Below are 12,176 nucleotides of genomic sequence, written 5' to 3' on the forward strand. Positions count from 1 at the left end.
TCATGACTTGTATGAGTTACTTTCTGCAACAGCCCCCTCCATGGCCCCTCCCCCTTACAGCGTGGCATTATTTATGCACAGCCACAATACTGCCTATGATCACATAATTGTCCCATATGAATAGGAAACCCAGCAAAGATGGGCTGATATGCGATCATGCACACCTAGAAAATATCATGTAATTTTAAGAGTCCTGAACCTGACATATACGAGCGAGTATACGAGCATCTTCAAAAACACAAATTTAGAGGTTATAACATGTAAATTTACGTCTTTCAAGACACCCTAAAATAAATCTTATTTTTTCTTAGCGTCTAGCAACCGCTAGAACCGATTTGACAGATAAAACATAGAAAAGTAAAATATTGTCATGCATGGGATTCGAACTCCGGGTCTGCTGATCGTGAGCCACATCTCTTACCTCTCGGCTATTTCGCCGAGTTGGAAGGTGGCTGATGAACGTGATACTGATTCTACGTTTCTGGTGAAACGGATTTGTTAACCAACTAGCACTTACATGATGCGCGTAAAATTGAGTCCAATTTGTGATTAAGTCTTGAAAACATTTACGTTTTTTGGTGATTCCGTTTCGTGGAAATTTCAGAATTTCTAAGTGTGTGGTATACTTCCCACACTGCATGTTGTTGTTAACAAAATGTTGTTAACAAAATTTCTGTAAGAGTGAAAGAGAAGGAGAGAATTTCATGCAATGCCGGAGGAGAGAATTTCATGTTATGGTTTTGGTTGAAGTGCATCCTAGGTCACTTGAGTTTTTACCCGCTTTTATGTGTCGCAACTCGATTCGGATAAGTGCGTATTGTAGTACTTAGTTAGCTGAATGATGCGCAATACCAACAATCGGTTCAAATTCACTTCACATGTCGCGCGAGTCGCAACTTCGCGAGTCGCATTTTGTGCTGCGACAATAATAATATCGAGAATAATATATATAATGTATATTGAATGTATACATTCAATAAAGAATAAAATTTGACTGGTAACAATTGTGAAGAAATTATCATCGAAGTTAATTTGAATTGATTGTTTGTATTGCGCATCGTCAAGCCAAGGGCAAGGGGGAGTCGCTGAGCACATCTTTATTTGCGCCAATTATTTTCAGTGTGCCACCGGATATTGAATTGTGCCTCAGTGTGCCCCGAAGTGCCACTGCTTGGTGATTCAGATTTTGCTTGGCAACTACCAAGACAATCAACTGTTTGTTTTCATTTTGCAGGTCAAATGCACATGGTTGCCTAGTTTTTTCACCCAAACTCAAGTGTCAAAACTGTGCCTCAGAGTGCCTCGGTGTGCCACACAGCGTATAGGACGGTGTGCTTGGCACCTCTTGGCACAATGTTCCAAGCGACTAGCCCCTTGGCCAAGGGGCTGTTCATCACAAACACTCACCTCCCCATTGTAGACTCCTGCCCATACACATATTTGAAAATTTGTGTGGAGGCCTTTGGTCAGACACCCCCTCCCACCAAAATAAGTCAACGTTGTTTATGAACAACTGCGAATAAAGACCTACAATAGAGAACCTCACGGCGAAAAGCTCTGTCTTTCGCTCTTCAGGAAATTTTGAAATCAACAGGACCAACACCTGTAAAATTTGACAGGAGTTGGTCCTGTTGTATTCCTATTTTCAATAGGAGTGACAAAGAACGATTTCTTCGTGACGCCACCGTGCATTGGAGTATAGATCAATGCATAAAGGAAGAAGAAGAAACAGTTTCGACATCTGAGCGGTGTGTCGTTTATTATGTTTTCAGTTCAAACCCGAATTATTGACATTTTTTCTTCTACTTCCGCTGCTTTTGCCTTGCGTTTAACACAATGTCGGAAGTGGGGCGCTGTATAGAATACCAGCGTACCAGCCAAGGTACCAGCTGTACAACACAGCGCCCCACTTCCGACATTGTGTTTAAGGCAAGGCAAAAGCAGCGAAAGTAAAAGAAAAAACGTCGCTAATTCGGGTTTAAACTGAAAACATTATACATCTTCGACCAATCAGTGACTACGATTTCATCGACAGCTGCTTCTTCTTTTTTTTATGCATCGATCAATATGCACTAATTTAAATAGAATTCGGAAAGACACTTCGAGGTAGGTAAAATTCAATTTTCACACCCCAGGTCACTTTGTACTTCAACCGGCAGCAAAATACAACAGCGTAGTGGAGTTGCTCTTAAAAATCAAAACAAAGTTACGTTTCTTCGCGTGCGCTCATGGTTGAAAATCGTAGTGATTATTTTGTTATATTCATATTGAAAAGTGCCGAAATGGGTCGAAAATACATGAGGAAATCATCTAGACAGTCCTGGTCCGTGAGTAGCATGCAAGCCGCCGTCGAAGCAGTAAGGATTGAACTTAAAACAGGATCGGCGGCCCGTATTTACGGAGTGCCGAAGAAGACCTTGTTGCGCTACATCGCAAAACAAGAAGATCTACCTTCCGTCACCCCGCTCGGCCGGTTCAAACCGATACTGTCGACGGAGCAGGAAAACGAGATTGTCAATCGAATAATACAGATGGCACGGTCGGCTATAGGAGTCAACCGCAGAGAAATACGACAAATGGCATTCCAAATTGCAGAAAAGTATTCAGTGGCGCATCCGTGGACGAATGGAATCGCAGGAGTAGACTGGTTGAGAAATTTTCTCCGGCGACACCCTGAAATTTCTGCAAGGAAGCCCGAAAACACATCTTTGGCTCGTCTCACCGGATTTAACCGAGCTAGCGTCCAGTCTTTCTACGACGCACTGTTCCACCTGATGTCCGAAGAGCAGTACTCGGCGACACAGATCTGGAACGTCGATGAAACGGGTTTCAGTACCGTAAGTATTTAATGTTTATTTTATTGCGCATTTCCCACCCCACTGGACCCCTTTCGCAGTTAGTATAAGTGCGGGATCGTGAATAAAACTGCGATTTTGCATCGAATCGTGTCGGTGTCTTCTGCGCACTTATGCATTATTGTCGTCGCGGTTGAAACCCGAAGTTTCCCCACACCCGACAATCGAATTTTCTCAAAATTCATACGTGAAACCTAACGTCGGACGTAGTGCGCTGGATAGCGGATCTGGCCCTCTATCCAGCGCACTGTGCCCGACGTACGTCCGACACACGGTTTAGGAGAAAACTCGATTTTCGCGTGTCAAAAATTCCGATTTTCAACTGCACGAACAATACAAAGTGCTGAATAAGTGCGCAGAAGACACCGAAACGATTCGATGCAAAATCGCAGTTTTATTCACGATCCCGCACTTATACTAACTGCGAAAGGGGTCCAGTTGGGTGGGAACTGCGCAATATTCCATCTCTTTTTTATCGAGCCAATCGAGCACCTAGTCATGCGCCGTCCATAAATTACGTAACACTTTAAGTGAAGCTAGGCATATTTTCAAGCGCTTCGACTTATTCAGATTGTTGAGGGTTTTTATAAAAAAAAATGTTACGGAGACGTAAAATTGTCAATATTAGCGTTACGTAATCAATGGATGCCATACTGTAGTATACTTCGTTGTCTGAATGCCAATGTATTAATGGGTGTTTTCGAATTACAGGTTCAAGCAAGAGCAATGGAAGTGTTCGCTAAAAAAGGACAACGTCAGGTCGCCTCTGCATCATCCTCAGAACGTGGAATTAATACGACGGTTATTCTAGCCATGTCTGCTGCGGGCGAATATGTGCCACCAGCTTTCATATTTCCACGGGCACGCCTTACAGAATCTCTCAAAGTTGGAGCTCCGGAGAATTCACTTTTTCTATGTAATCCCAGCGGCTGGAGCACTATTGAAACGTGTTCTTCATGGTTCGACCATTTTTTACAGTATGCCAAACCTTCTGCAAGTCGACCAATCCTATTAATACTTGATGGACACGCGAGCCATACGAAAAATATCTATATGCTTGAAAAGGCATCCGTCAGTAACGTTCGCATACTATCAATTCCTTCACATACGTCCCATAAGCTTCAGCCACTTGATGTCTCCGTCATGGGCCCGGTAAAAAGGAAGTATGCAGATGTGATGGACAAGTTTATCAAATCTTCTAAGGGCAAGGTGGCGGTCACTGTTAACGATGTTGCAGCATTGGTGAAAGAAGCTTTAGCAGGATCCGCAACAGTATCGAACGCCATGAGTGGATTCCGTGCGACGGGAATTTACCCGTTCGATCGCAATATTTTTACGGATTCGGATTTCTCAGCAGCAGATTTTCTGGAGAGCACTATTCAATCAAACAGTCAACCGAATGCTGCCACTGCTGCAAACATAGTAGAGACTGCATCAACTGTTGAGACTGGTAAGAGTTTGTTCGATTATAGTTTGAGCTTGACGCTTTTTCGAATTAGGAATTATAGTTTTATAGATGTATCATGCTGTTTAAAAAAATAAAATTTACGCGGTTTTGTGTTTGATTTTTTCATGAGAACTTTTTTTTATTTTTATGTTTCTGTCTGTTACTACTTTTGAGTACTAGGGTAGGTAATCTTAAAGTGAATCAAATTGCGACCACTGGAGGGGCGGAAATTTCGAATAATTACTAGCGCAGTATGTATATAAGGGGCCATCCATTAAGTACGCCACGGTCTAAGGGGGGGGGGAGATTTCAAATAATGTTATCTGCAATTTATTAGATATAGGAAAAATCCGTTTGAAGGGGGGAGGGGGTCGAAAATTCATAGTTTTAGCGTGACGCACTTGGATGACTCGAAACCACACAAGCTTTAATACAATTATTTAAATGGTTCAATTCAAGAAAATCGATTCAACGATCAATAGGCTTTTATTTGAAGTATTCAAAAGAGGGTGTGATAATAAGCTTTTAAGACAATGTTACAGCCTCGGTTACAACTATTCAATAGTATAAAATAGCAGTTTACTATATTGTTCGGGATAATATTTGCTCTAAAGCATGTTTAACCGATCAATGCGCACCGTTGCCTAGCACATCGTATAGAAAGGACGAGCGCGGTAGGTTTCTAGGCTCAAAATGGTGCGTGTCCTGAAAGTTTTATGAATCATTAATGAAAAATTAAGATTATCCACCTTCTGAATAGTTCAAATCGGTACATTTCTTACCCTCTGTGAAAAAAAAGGCATTCAGAAAACCACTGTTAGAATTTCAACGGTAATTCCCTATTTTTGTATTTCCTGAGCAATCGAAACTTTTTTTACAAGCTTTAAAATAACGATGATTTGGGTATGTACTCGCGACAAAAATATCGACGTTTACCACGATATTCCATAAGTCCCACACCAATAATTCTTTTCCTTATATTTTTGATTTTAAATGCAGGTTCCACCTCCCATCAACCGACTATCGATTCAACATCAGGGGTACTTGCTGACATAACAAACCATGTTGATGTTATGTCCAATCTGCCTAGTCACATAATGTCCAATCTACCCACCATAAAGCAGGATATGGAATCATCAAATAACTTTACATCAGAAATTGATTTTATGGAAGATTTCGAGGCACCAGAAGACGAACCTATAATTATTGATCCGAACGTCTTCTACCTCATTGCACCAGACGGAAAAATCATGATTGAATCGGAATCAGAAGCATCAACCTCTGTCGATCAGGAAGCGAAATTCTCAGTAGACGCGCAACCACCGGTTGAACCGGTAAAGGTTGAACCGACGAGTTACGTGGATGAAGAAGGAGCCACAAATAGTGGGGATCTTTTGTCGCCAACTACAATAATTCAACCTTGGAATCTATCGACAATTACTGATTCGAAACCGTCTCTTAAGAAGTGCACGAACAATCGTAAAGGTCGTGCAGAAGAGCTGACATCGGTAACTTATCGTAAGCAGCTTCGTGAGGCTTCTGCCTCAAGAGCCATCAAGGACATTATCAAGAAAGAGCGCAAAAAGCCCATTGCCAGCAGACCGGAGGACAGCCTTTGTGTTACTTGTGGGGAGCGTTTCAGCTCCACAAGTAACGGTTCTGGATGGAGCAACTGCATGTTCTGCCATGCCTGGTACCACTGTAAATGCAATGCTGAGGACCCTTTGCTGTGTGCAGCCTGCCGCTAGCAGATGTCCAGATTGGTCAGCAGAAGCGCTTCTTCTATCTATTATCTGCTGTATATGTATAACTCAACTGTTCAAAAACTTTCATTTAATAAAACTTCATGTCGGTACAAGTTATTCCTAATCCGAGTTTCGCCATATTTCGGCTTAGGTAAATCAGCGGTCATCTCCCGCTACTACATATTTAATGATACTAAAAGACATTCTATAAGACCATCCTATTAATATGTACATCTGGTCCAACACTTCAATGATAAGCCAAGTGGAATACTCTTATTTGCATTTTATATTAATTCAATGAAAAAAAAAACATGTATGAATGAGCTAATGACACGCATTTGCGACCTAGATAAAAATTGACCATAAAATGCTTTTAGTATCATCAGACTGATTTCATTTTCAATTATCGTCGTCGTATAAATTTCTCTGTGCTAATATTGGACAATCATGTTTCAGTGATGTCATTTTGGACAATAAATGACCTAAAAGTTACGTTTGATATCTGAAGTAACAGACTGTCATAAACTGTAATTCTTACCACGAAGGACATGCGTTTATCATCATTAGCATCTGAGTTTAAAAGTTTAAAAAATCTTAAAATGGTCGCCACAATGGCCGACTTTTGCACATACTCACAATTTTAGGTTCACAAATGTCATAAAAAACTAATCCATCGTATTGATTCTTCTTATGTTAGGCTTATTACGAGTGAGCAAGATCAAAACATAAATTATACTATTGTTAGAAGTTTACTTTTTGAGATTTGTACGTTTCGAGTTCTGGTACAATGTTGAACTGGAATTCTACCCAACTAACATTTTCAGCGCTATAAGCTTCAGTCATTTGCTTTCTGTTGTGTAACCATCGAGTAAAAGCAGTCAACGCTGAATAAAAGGAAAGCTAGTCAAATATAAATCATAAGCTAATACACGACTGCAAAACAAGCACCATACAACTACCAAACTCGGTTTTCAGAAATCCATTGCTTGTCACTGGGGCTGCCTTTACTCCACCCTATTCCAACTCCGGGAGATTTCCCGGAAGATGTGAAAACTTGAACACATCGAATAGGAGTCCCCACTAACAAAACAGCTGCTACTATACAGTACAATTCATTATACTGACAAATCCCCAAACCAGCAGCGCTTTAAAGGCCGTTATGCGATTTCATTACGGCTAGAAGCTGTAATAAAGAAGCTGTTGGTTTACCAACACGGCTTGTCGGATATAAACATTATTGTCAAAACAAACCTTAAGCGGGATATATAGCTACTACACAAGTTCTTTACAGCTATCCATGTATGCGCTGTGAAATTATTTGGGTTGCTTTTATTGCACTTTAATTCAATGCCGGAAGATGTGCAAATTGAGTAAGAGTCCCAGCCACTGCAAAAGCTGCTTTTATACAATACGTTTTGTAATGTTGCCAAAACACAAAACAACAGCGCTTCGTAGCCGTTAAAGGAACACTCTTTCAGCTAGAAGCTGTGAAGAAGAATCTGTTGGCGCAACCACACAGCTTGTTCAATGTAAACATTATTGCGTTTGACGTTTCACAAGCTTTTCCAGCAAGATGAAGTTGAGTAAGGTTTCTTGTGGCGCAATTATGAAGCCTTGTCTGGAGTAAAACAAAACGGGCCATTTTCTATGTTATTTATATATAGCAGTGTGGCAGCGAGGACATCATCGGGACCAGTGGATACGGAGATCGGGAGTTCGATTCCAAGTAGCGGCAAGTACTTTAATTATTCAATTTTAAAAGTGATAATTCCAGTTCCACATGTATTGCGTCACGGTATCCGTAACCTAATTATATGTAATCGTTTAATTTGGGGATGCCGTAAAACTATTATTTAACAACTGCGAAAAGGCTGAAATAGCGCCTTCTCAAGATGTTATTCAGTTAGTGGTTACATAGGAGCCGAGAAAAGAGCTATGACTAGGTGGCATAGAAGCTGATCGCACAGCATGTACAAGCTGATTAAGTTCGCCAGATTCATTGGTATAGGGCTTGCATAGAAGCTTCCGTCCATATGTACAACACAGTATTGCTGTGTGCATTCAAAATGCAAATATCAAATGCGGGAGCACTAAATGCGGTAAGATTTTCTAACAAGTAACCCGATGTCAGTGGGAGCTTTCGAATCCTAGGTTGGCGTTGATATTGGCTATGGTTGCTACGTTGCCTTTGGTAACATGTGTTACCGCGTTTGAAGCGCATTTGGGCACCGTTTGCATCTTGAACGCACACAGCAATAACTCAGCATCAAGCCGTATTAAGGACGCTTTGTTGACGTTTACATTCACAATAAATGTTAGTTGGGTAATTCGTTTGTCCTTAATGAACAATGCATATATTTACGTCCTTCCCTTTCTTTCTGGCAGTCCACAGAGGTTGAAATCGCGAAAAACAGATCGTGGGCATTTTGAGTGTGATATTGTGAAAATAATATAATGTGATGTTCTGCGAAGCTGATACATATTTTAGGAGCAACTTTTGATAAGTTTTGTTTTTTGTTAAGTGCACCCAAAAGTTAGATAACAAAATCTATTTTTCAACTGTAGATATATAATATCATGCAGAAAAATGTTGCCGAAGACACTTTTGCTCTATCTTTTAAAATAAGCGATATGATAAATTTAGTATGAACAACCCCTTCAAAACTTGAAAACCCACTAAATCCTTTAAATCTTTCTTGGATGAGGTTTTCATGGCTTCTGATGTTCTGAACACTTTTTCAGTATTGTATTATGCATATTTTTCTGAAGACAGTGTTACTATATTGTTATTGTTTCCATGTGATTTTTCAAGTTTCTTATATAAAAAAAAAGTTTTAATTGAGATATCTTGCAAAGTTGCAAAAAAGTCAAAGCATAATGAAAAGTTGAATAAAAATGCTATCTTATACAGGTCAACGGATAACTTGCTCTTTATCTCTTCGATACTTAAATTGTGTTTGAAAATTGTCATATTTTCACTCTTTTAGATTGAAATAAATACTAAATTCGTTAAATCTATTTTTAAAAGATTTTCGCTGCTTGGGATATTCATGTGAGGTTTTAAGTATCTCAAAATACATCAAAAAATCACGTAGAAACAATAACAATATGGCAACACTGTTTTCAGAAAAAATATGCATAATTACTGAAAAAGTGTTTAGATCAAAAAAACGATCAATTCTGACTATACATGTCAATGGTTGCTCCTCCGTGATTGATCTGAACTGGTACCAGTTGCACTGAGATCCAATTGAATAAGGGGCTGGGACATTCCACTTATTCTCAAAGTGCAATTTTAGCAGCTCATGCATATTTGATCAATAACGGCGCCGGCCAAGTCCTTATAGGCAGCTGGGAAGGGAAAGGAATGTTAGAGTGTACTGGTTGTTGCTACTAGAGACCGAGAGCACTCTGCGTCCCCACAACCCGCACGGACTGGGGTATTTGTTAGACGGAAAGGATGGGAGATCTGGGAGTCACCGTTGGGTCGGTGATGCGATCCATGGATAGGATTATTTATAGTGTTCGTGATAGATTGTGTGGTGAATAAGGTGAATAAGGTCAAGCGGCACAGCACGCTTTGGTTGCATAACTTATAGGCGTTATATGTACACTGTGCTGTGAGTGGAAGTTGGAAGGGAGGGAAACGACTTTTTTTCAATTCGTTTCTGGTTCTAGCGATGGCTATGAACATATGAATATACATGAGTTGTATATGTAGAGAAGAGAGAGCGAGAGAAAGTGGATAGAAAGATACAAAGTAGGATGAAAAGGACGGGCCAGGGATTGAACCCATGACCTTCTGCATACGAATCAGAAGCGGTAGCCACTAGACCACCAAGCCCGTCACATAATTACTGAAAAAGTGTTTAGAACATCAAAAGCCAAGAAAACCTCATCCAAGAAAGATATATAAGATTTAGTGGTTTGTCAAGGTTTGAAGGGGTTGTTTGTACTAAATGTATTATATATCGCTTATTTCAAAAGATAGAGCATAAAGGTCTTCGGCAACATTTTTTTTGCATGATATTATCTACAACATTGCCGAAGATTCCATTTAGTTTTCTTGGCTTATTTAGAAATAGATTTTTTTTCTAAATTTTGAGTAAACTTATCAAAAAACAAAACCTATCAAAAGTTGCTCCTAAAAATAAGTTTCAACTTTGCAGAACATCACATTGTATTATTATTTTCACATTTTCACACTCAAAATGCCCACGATAGTTTTTTTTTCGCGATTTCAACCACTGTGCAGTCGTCTGATACTATTGTCAATGTTGAAACTTTTATAAGTAAAATTATTGGCGTATCTAGTTTTTTTTTCTTTTTTTTTCAGTCATCCTCTTTGACCGACACAAGATAGAGCGGGACGAAATCTTTTACTTTCGGGTTCGATTCCTGGTCGGTCCAGGAACTTTTAGTCAAGGAAGCTTCCTTGTTTTCATTGCGCATAGAGAATTTTCGTGCCTGCCACACCTGCAAAATGGTCATTACCAGAGGAAGCTTTCAGTTTATAACTGTGGAAGTGAATAGAATACTAAGCTGCGAAGCAGGCTATGTTTTAGTTTCTTTTTTATCAGATTTTTCTTTAGTTTACCATTACTACCGTCTACCACCGTTGATTTGAACGACACCTCATTCAGACCAACAGGGTTCATTTTTTAATTTGAATTTCTAGTAACCCTGTGGTAACTGACAGTTTCCCCTTTTTGCTGTTTTGTTTCGATTATGTGTTCCGTTTCACCCCGTTCCAGGAGCAGAATGACGTTTGAACCCAGGAGGAGTGACACTAGTTTTGCCAATACAAAAATCCTCTAAAAAACTGAAAAAAGCCCAAAAAAATGGCTAAACCCCGCAAAAATTTTGCGGGTTTTTTCGACTTTTTAGGCTTTTTTTGGGGTTTTTTGGGCTTGGCAAAACTATAGTGTTGTTTCCCCCGTTTGAACCATTTTTAGTTTGAACGATGTGCATATTAGAGGGGGTCAAATTAAAAAGTGTTCAGATTAGCGGTCAAACTTGGTCAAACCAACGGGAGTAGACGGTATTTTGATAGATCTTGTATTCATGAAGAAATCTGTACATTTTTTTTGGTACACTGCCTCTATAAGTACTTGGCATTTTTAATTTCCTATGGTTTTCTAATCTAGTTTTAGAAGCATCATTAGATTTTTGGCGAAACGTGCAGGGTATTATCACAGAGAAACAGATGTAACACTTAGAACAAATTTCATTAAAAAATATCGTCACGAGAACGTTATCGCCCAATGCTAAATGTACTGTGTTTGGCCGGGCCGCTACTAGATGGCGGTAGTGAGCAAACGTCAAACAGGAGCAAAAACGATACCAGCGCCGCGAGTGGTCAATCGACCAACTACTGAATATTTGTATCAACCGTTAAAAAGGTGATCGATGGGAAGCGATGAGAGTGTGACGTCTGTTTCTCTGTGGTATTATATTGCGCATTTGCCACCCCACTGGATCCCTTTCGCAGTTAGTATAAGTGCGGGATCGTGAATAAAGCTGCAATTTTGCATCGAAACGTTTCGGTGTCTTCTGCGCACTTATTCACCCCTTGTAATGAATAAGTGCGCAGAAGACATCCAAACGATTCGATGCAAAATCGAAGTTTTATTCAAGATACCGCACTTATACTTACTGCGAAGGGGATCCAATGGGGTGGGAAATGCGCAATAATGTTTTTAGCAAATATTTCAGTTGGCGCACTTTGTTCTTCGTAGTATTTATAGAATCACACATATTTAAAACTCAATATAAAAGAATGAGCAGCCGCCAAATATCACATGTTCGTCAAACATAAGCTAAATGTGGATTTGTTTCAGTGTATAAGTTGTTTATCAATATGACAGCTTACTGGAGCTGAGGCACTGTTGTTTTTAACAGTGCATTCTACCCCACCGCTAGAGTTCGTTTTCCCCCAATGTTTTGGTTCGTTTTTCCCAATTATTTTGGTGCGTTCTGTCCCGGTCATTTGGCATTTTACCCCATCACTAGTTTTTGAGTGCTGCAGAAAAAATCCTGTTACACGTTCAAAATACTGTTTTTCAGTGAAACTTTGTGTTTAAACAGTGGACAAATTAATAAGGTACTGTATAAAGTTATGAATCATAT

The 12,176-nt window shown here is 39.8% G+C and overlaps 1 protein-coding gene across 1 annotated transcript; it reads left to right on the forward strand.

Moving 5' to 3' along the window:
- Window positions 1-1,883: 1,883 nt before the first annotated feature.
- On the forward strand, window positions 1,884-7,446 carry LOC115268995 (uncharacterized). The gene is made up of 3 exons (XM_029877287.2): window positions 1,884-2,837; window positions 3,567-4,305; window positions 5,302-7,446. Exons 1-3 carry the CDS (start codon window positions 2,229-2,231, stop codon window positions 6,048-6,050), a joined length of 2,097 nt encoding a protein of 698 aa, XP_029733147.1. The 5' UTR covers window positions 1,884-2,228; the 3' UTR covers window positions 6,051-7,446.
- The last annotated feature ends 4,730 nt before the right edge of the window (window positions 7,447-12,176 follow it).

The sequence above is a fragment of the Aedes albopictus genome, chromosome 1, assembly GCF_035046485.1.
Source record: "Aedes albopictus strain Foshan chromosome 1, AalbF5, whole genome shotgun sequence".
NCBI lineage: Eukaryota > Metazoa > Arthropoda > Insecta > Diptera > Culicidae > Aedes > Aedes albopictus.

What these genes read in the sequence shown, in the direction of transcription:
- LOC115268995 (XM_029877287.2), top strand. Translation starts at nt 2,229, where the DNA reads ATGGTTGAAAATCGTAGTGATTATTTTGTTATATTCATATTGAAAAGT. An exon ending in ATGAAACGGGTTTCAGTACC is followed by an intron (nt 2,838 to 3,566) that starts GTAAGTATTTAA and finishes TTCGAATTACAG; the next exon opens with GTTCAAGCAAGAGCAATGGA. An exon ending in TGCATCAACTGTTGAGACTG is followed by an intron (nt 4,306 to 5,301) that starts GTAAGAGTTTGT and finishes TTTTAAATGCAG; the next exon opens with GTTCCACCTCCCATCAACCG.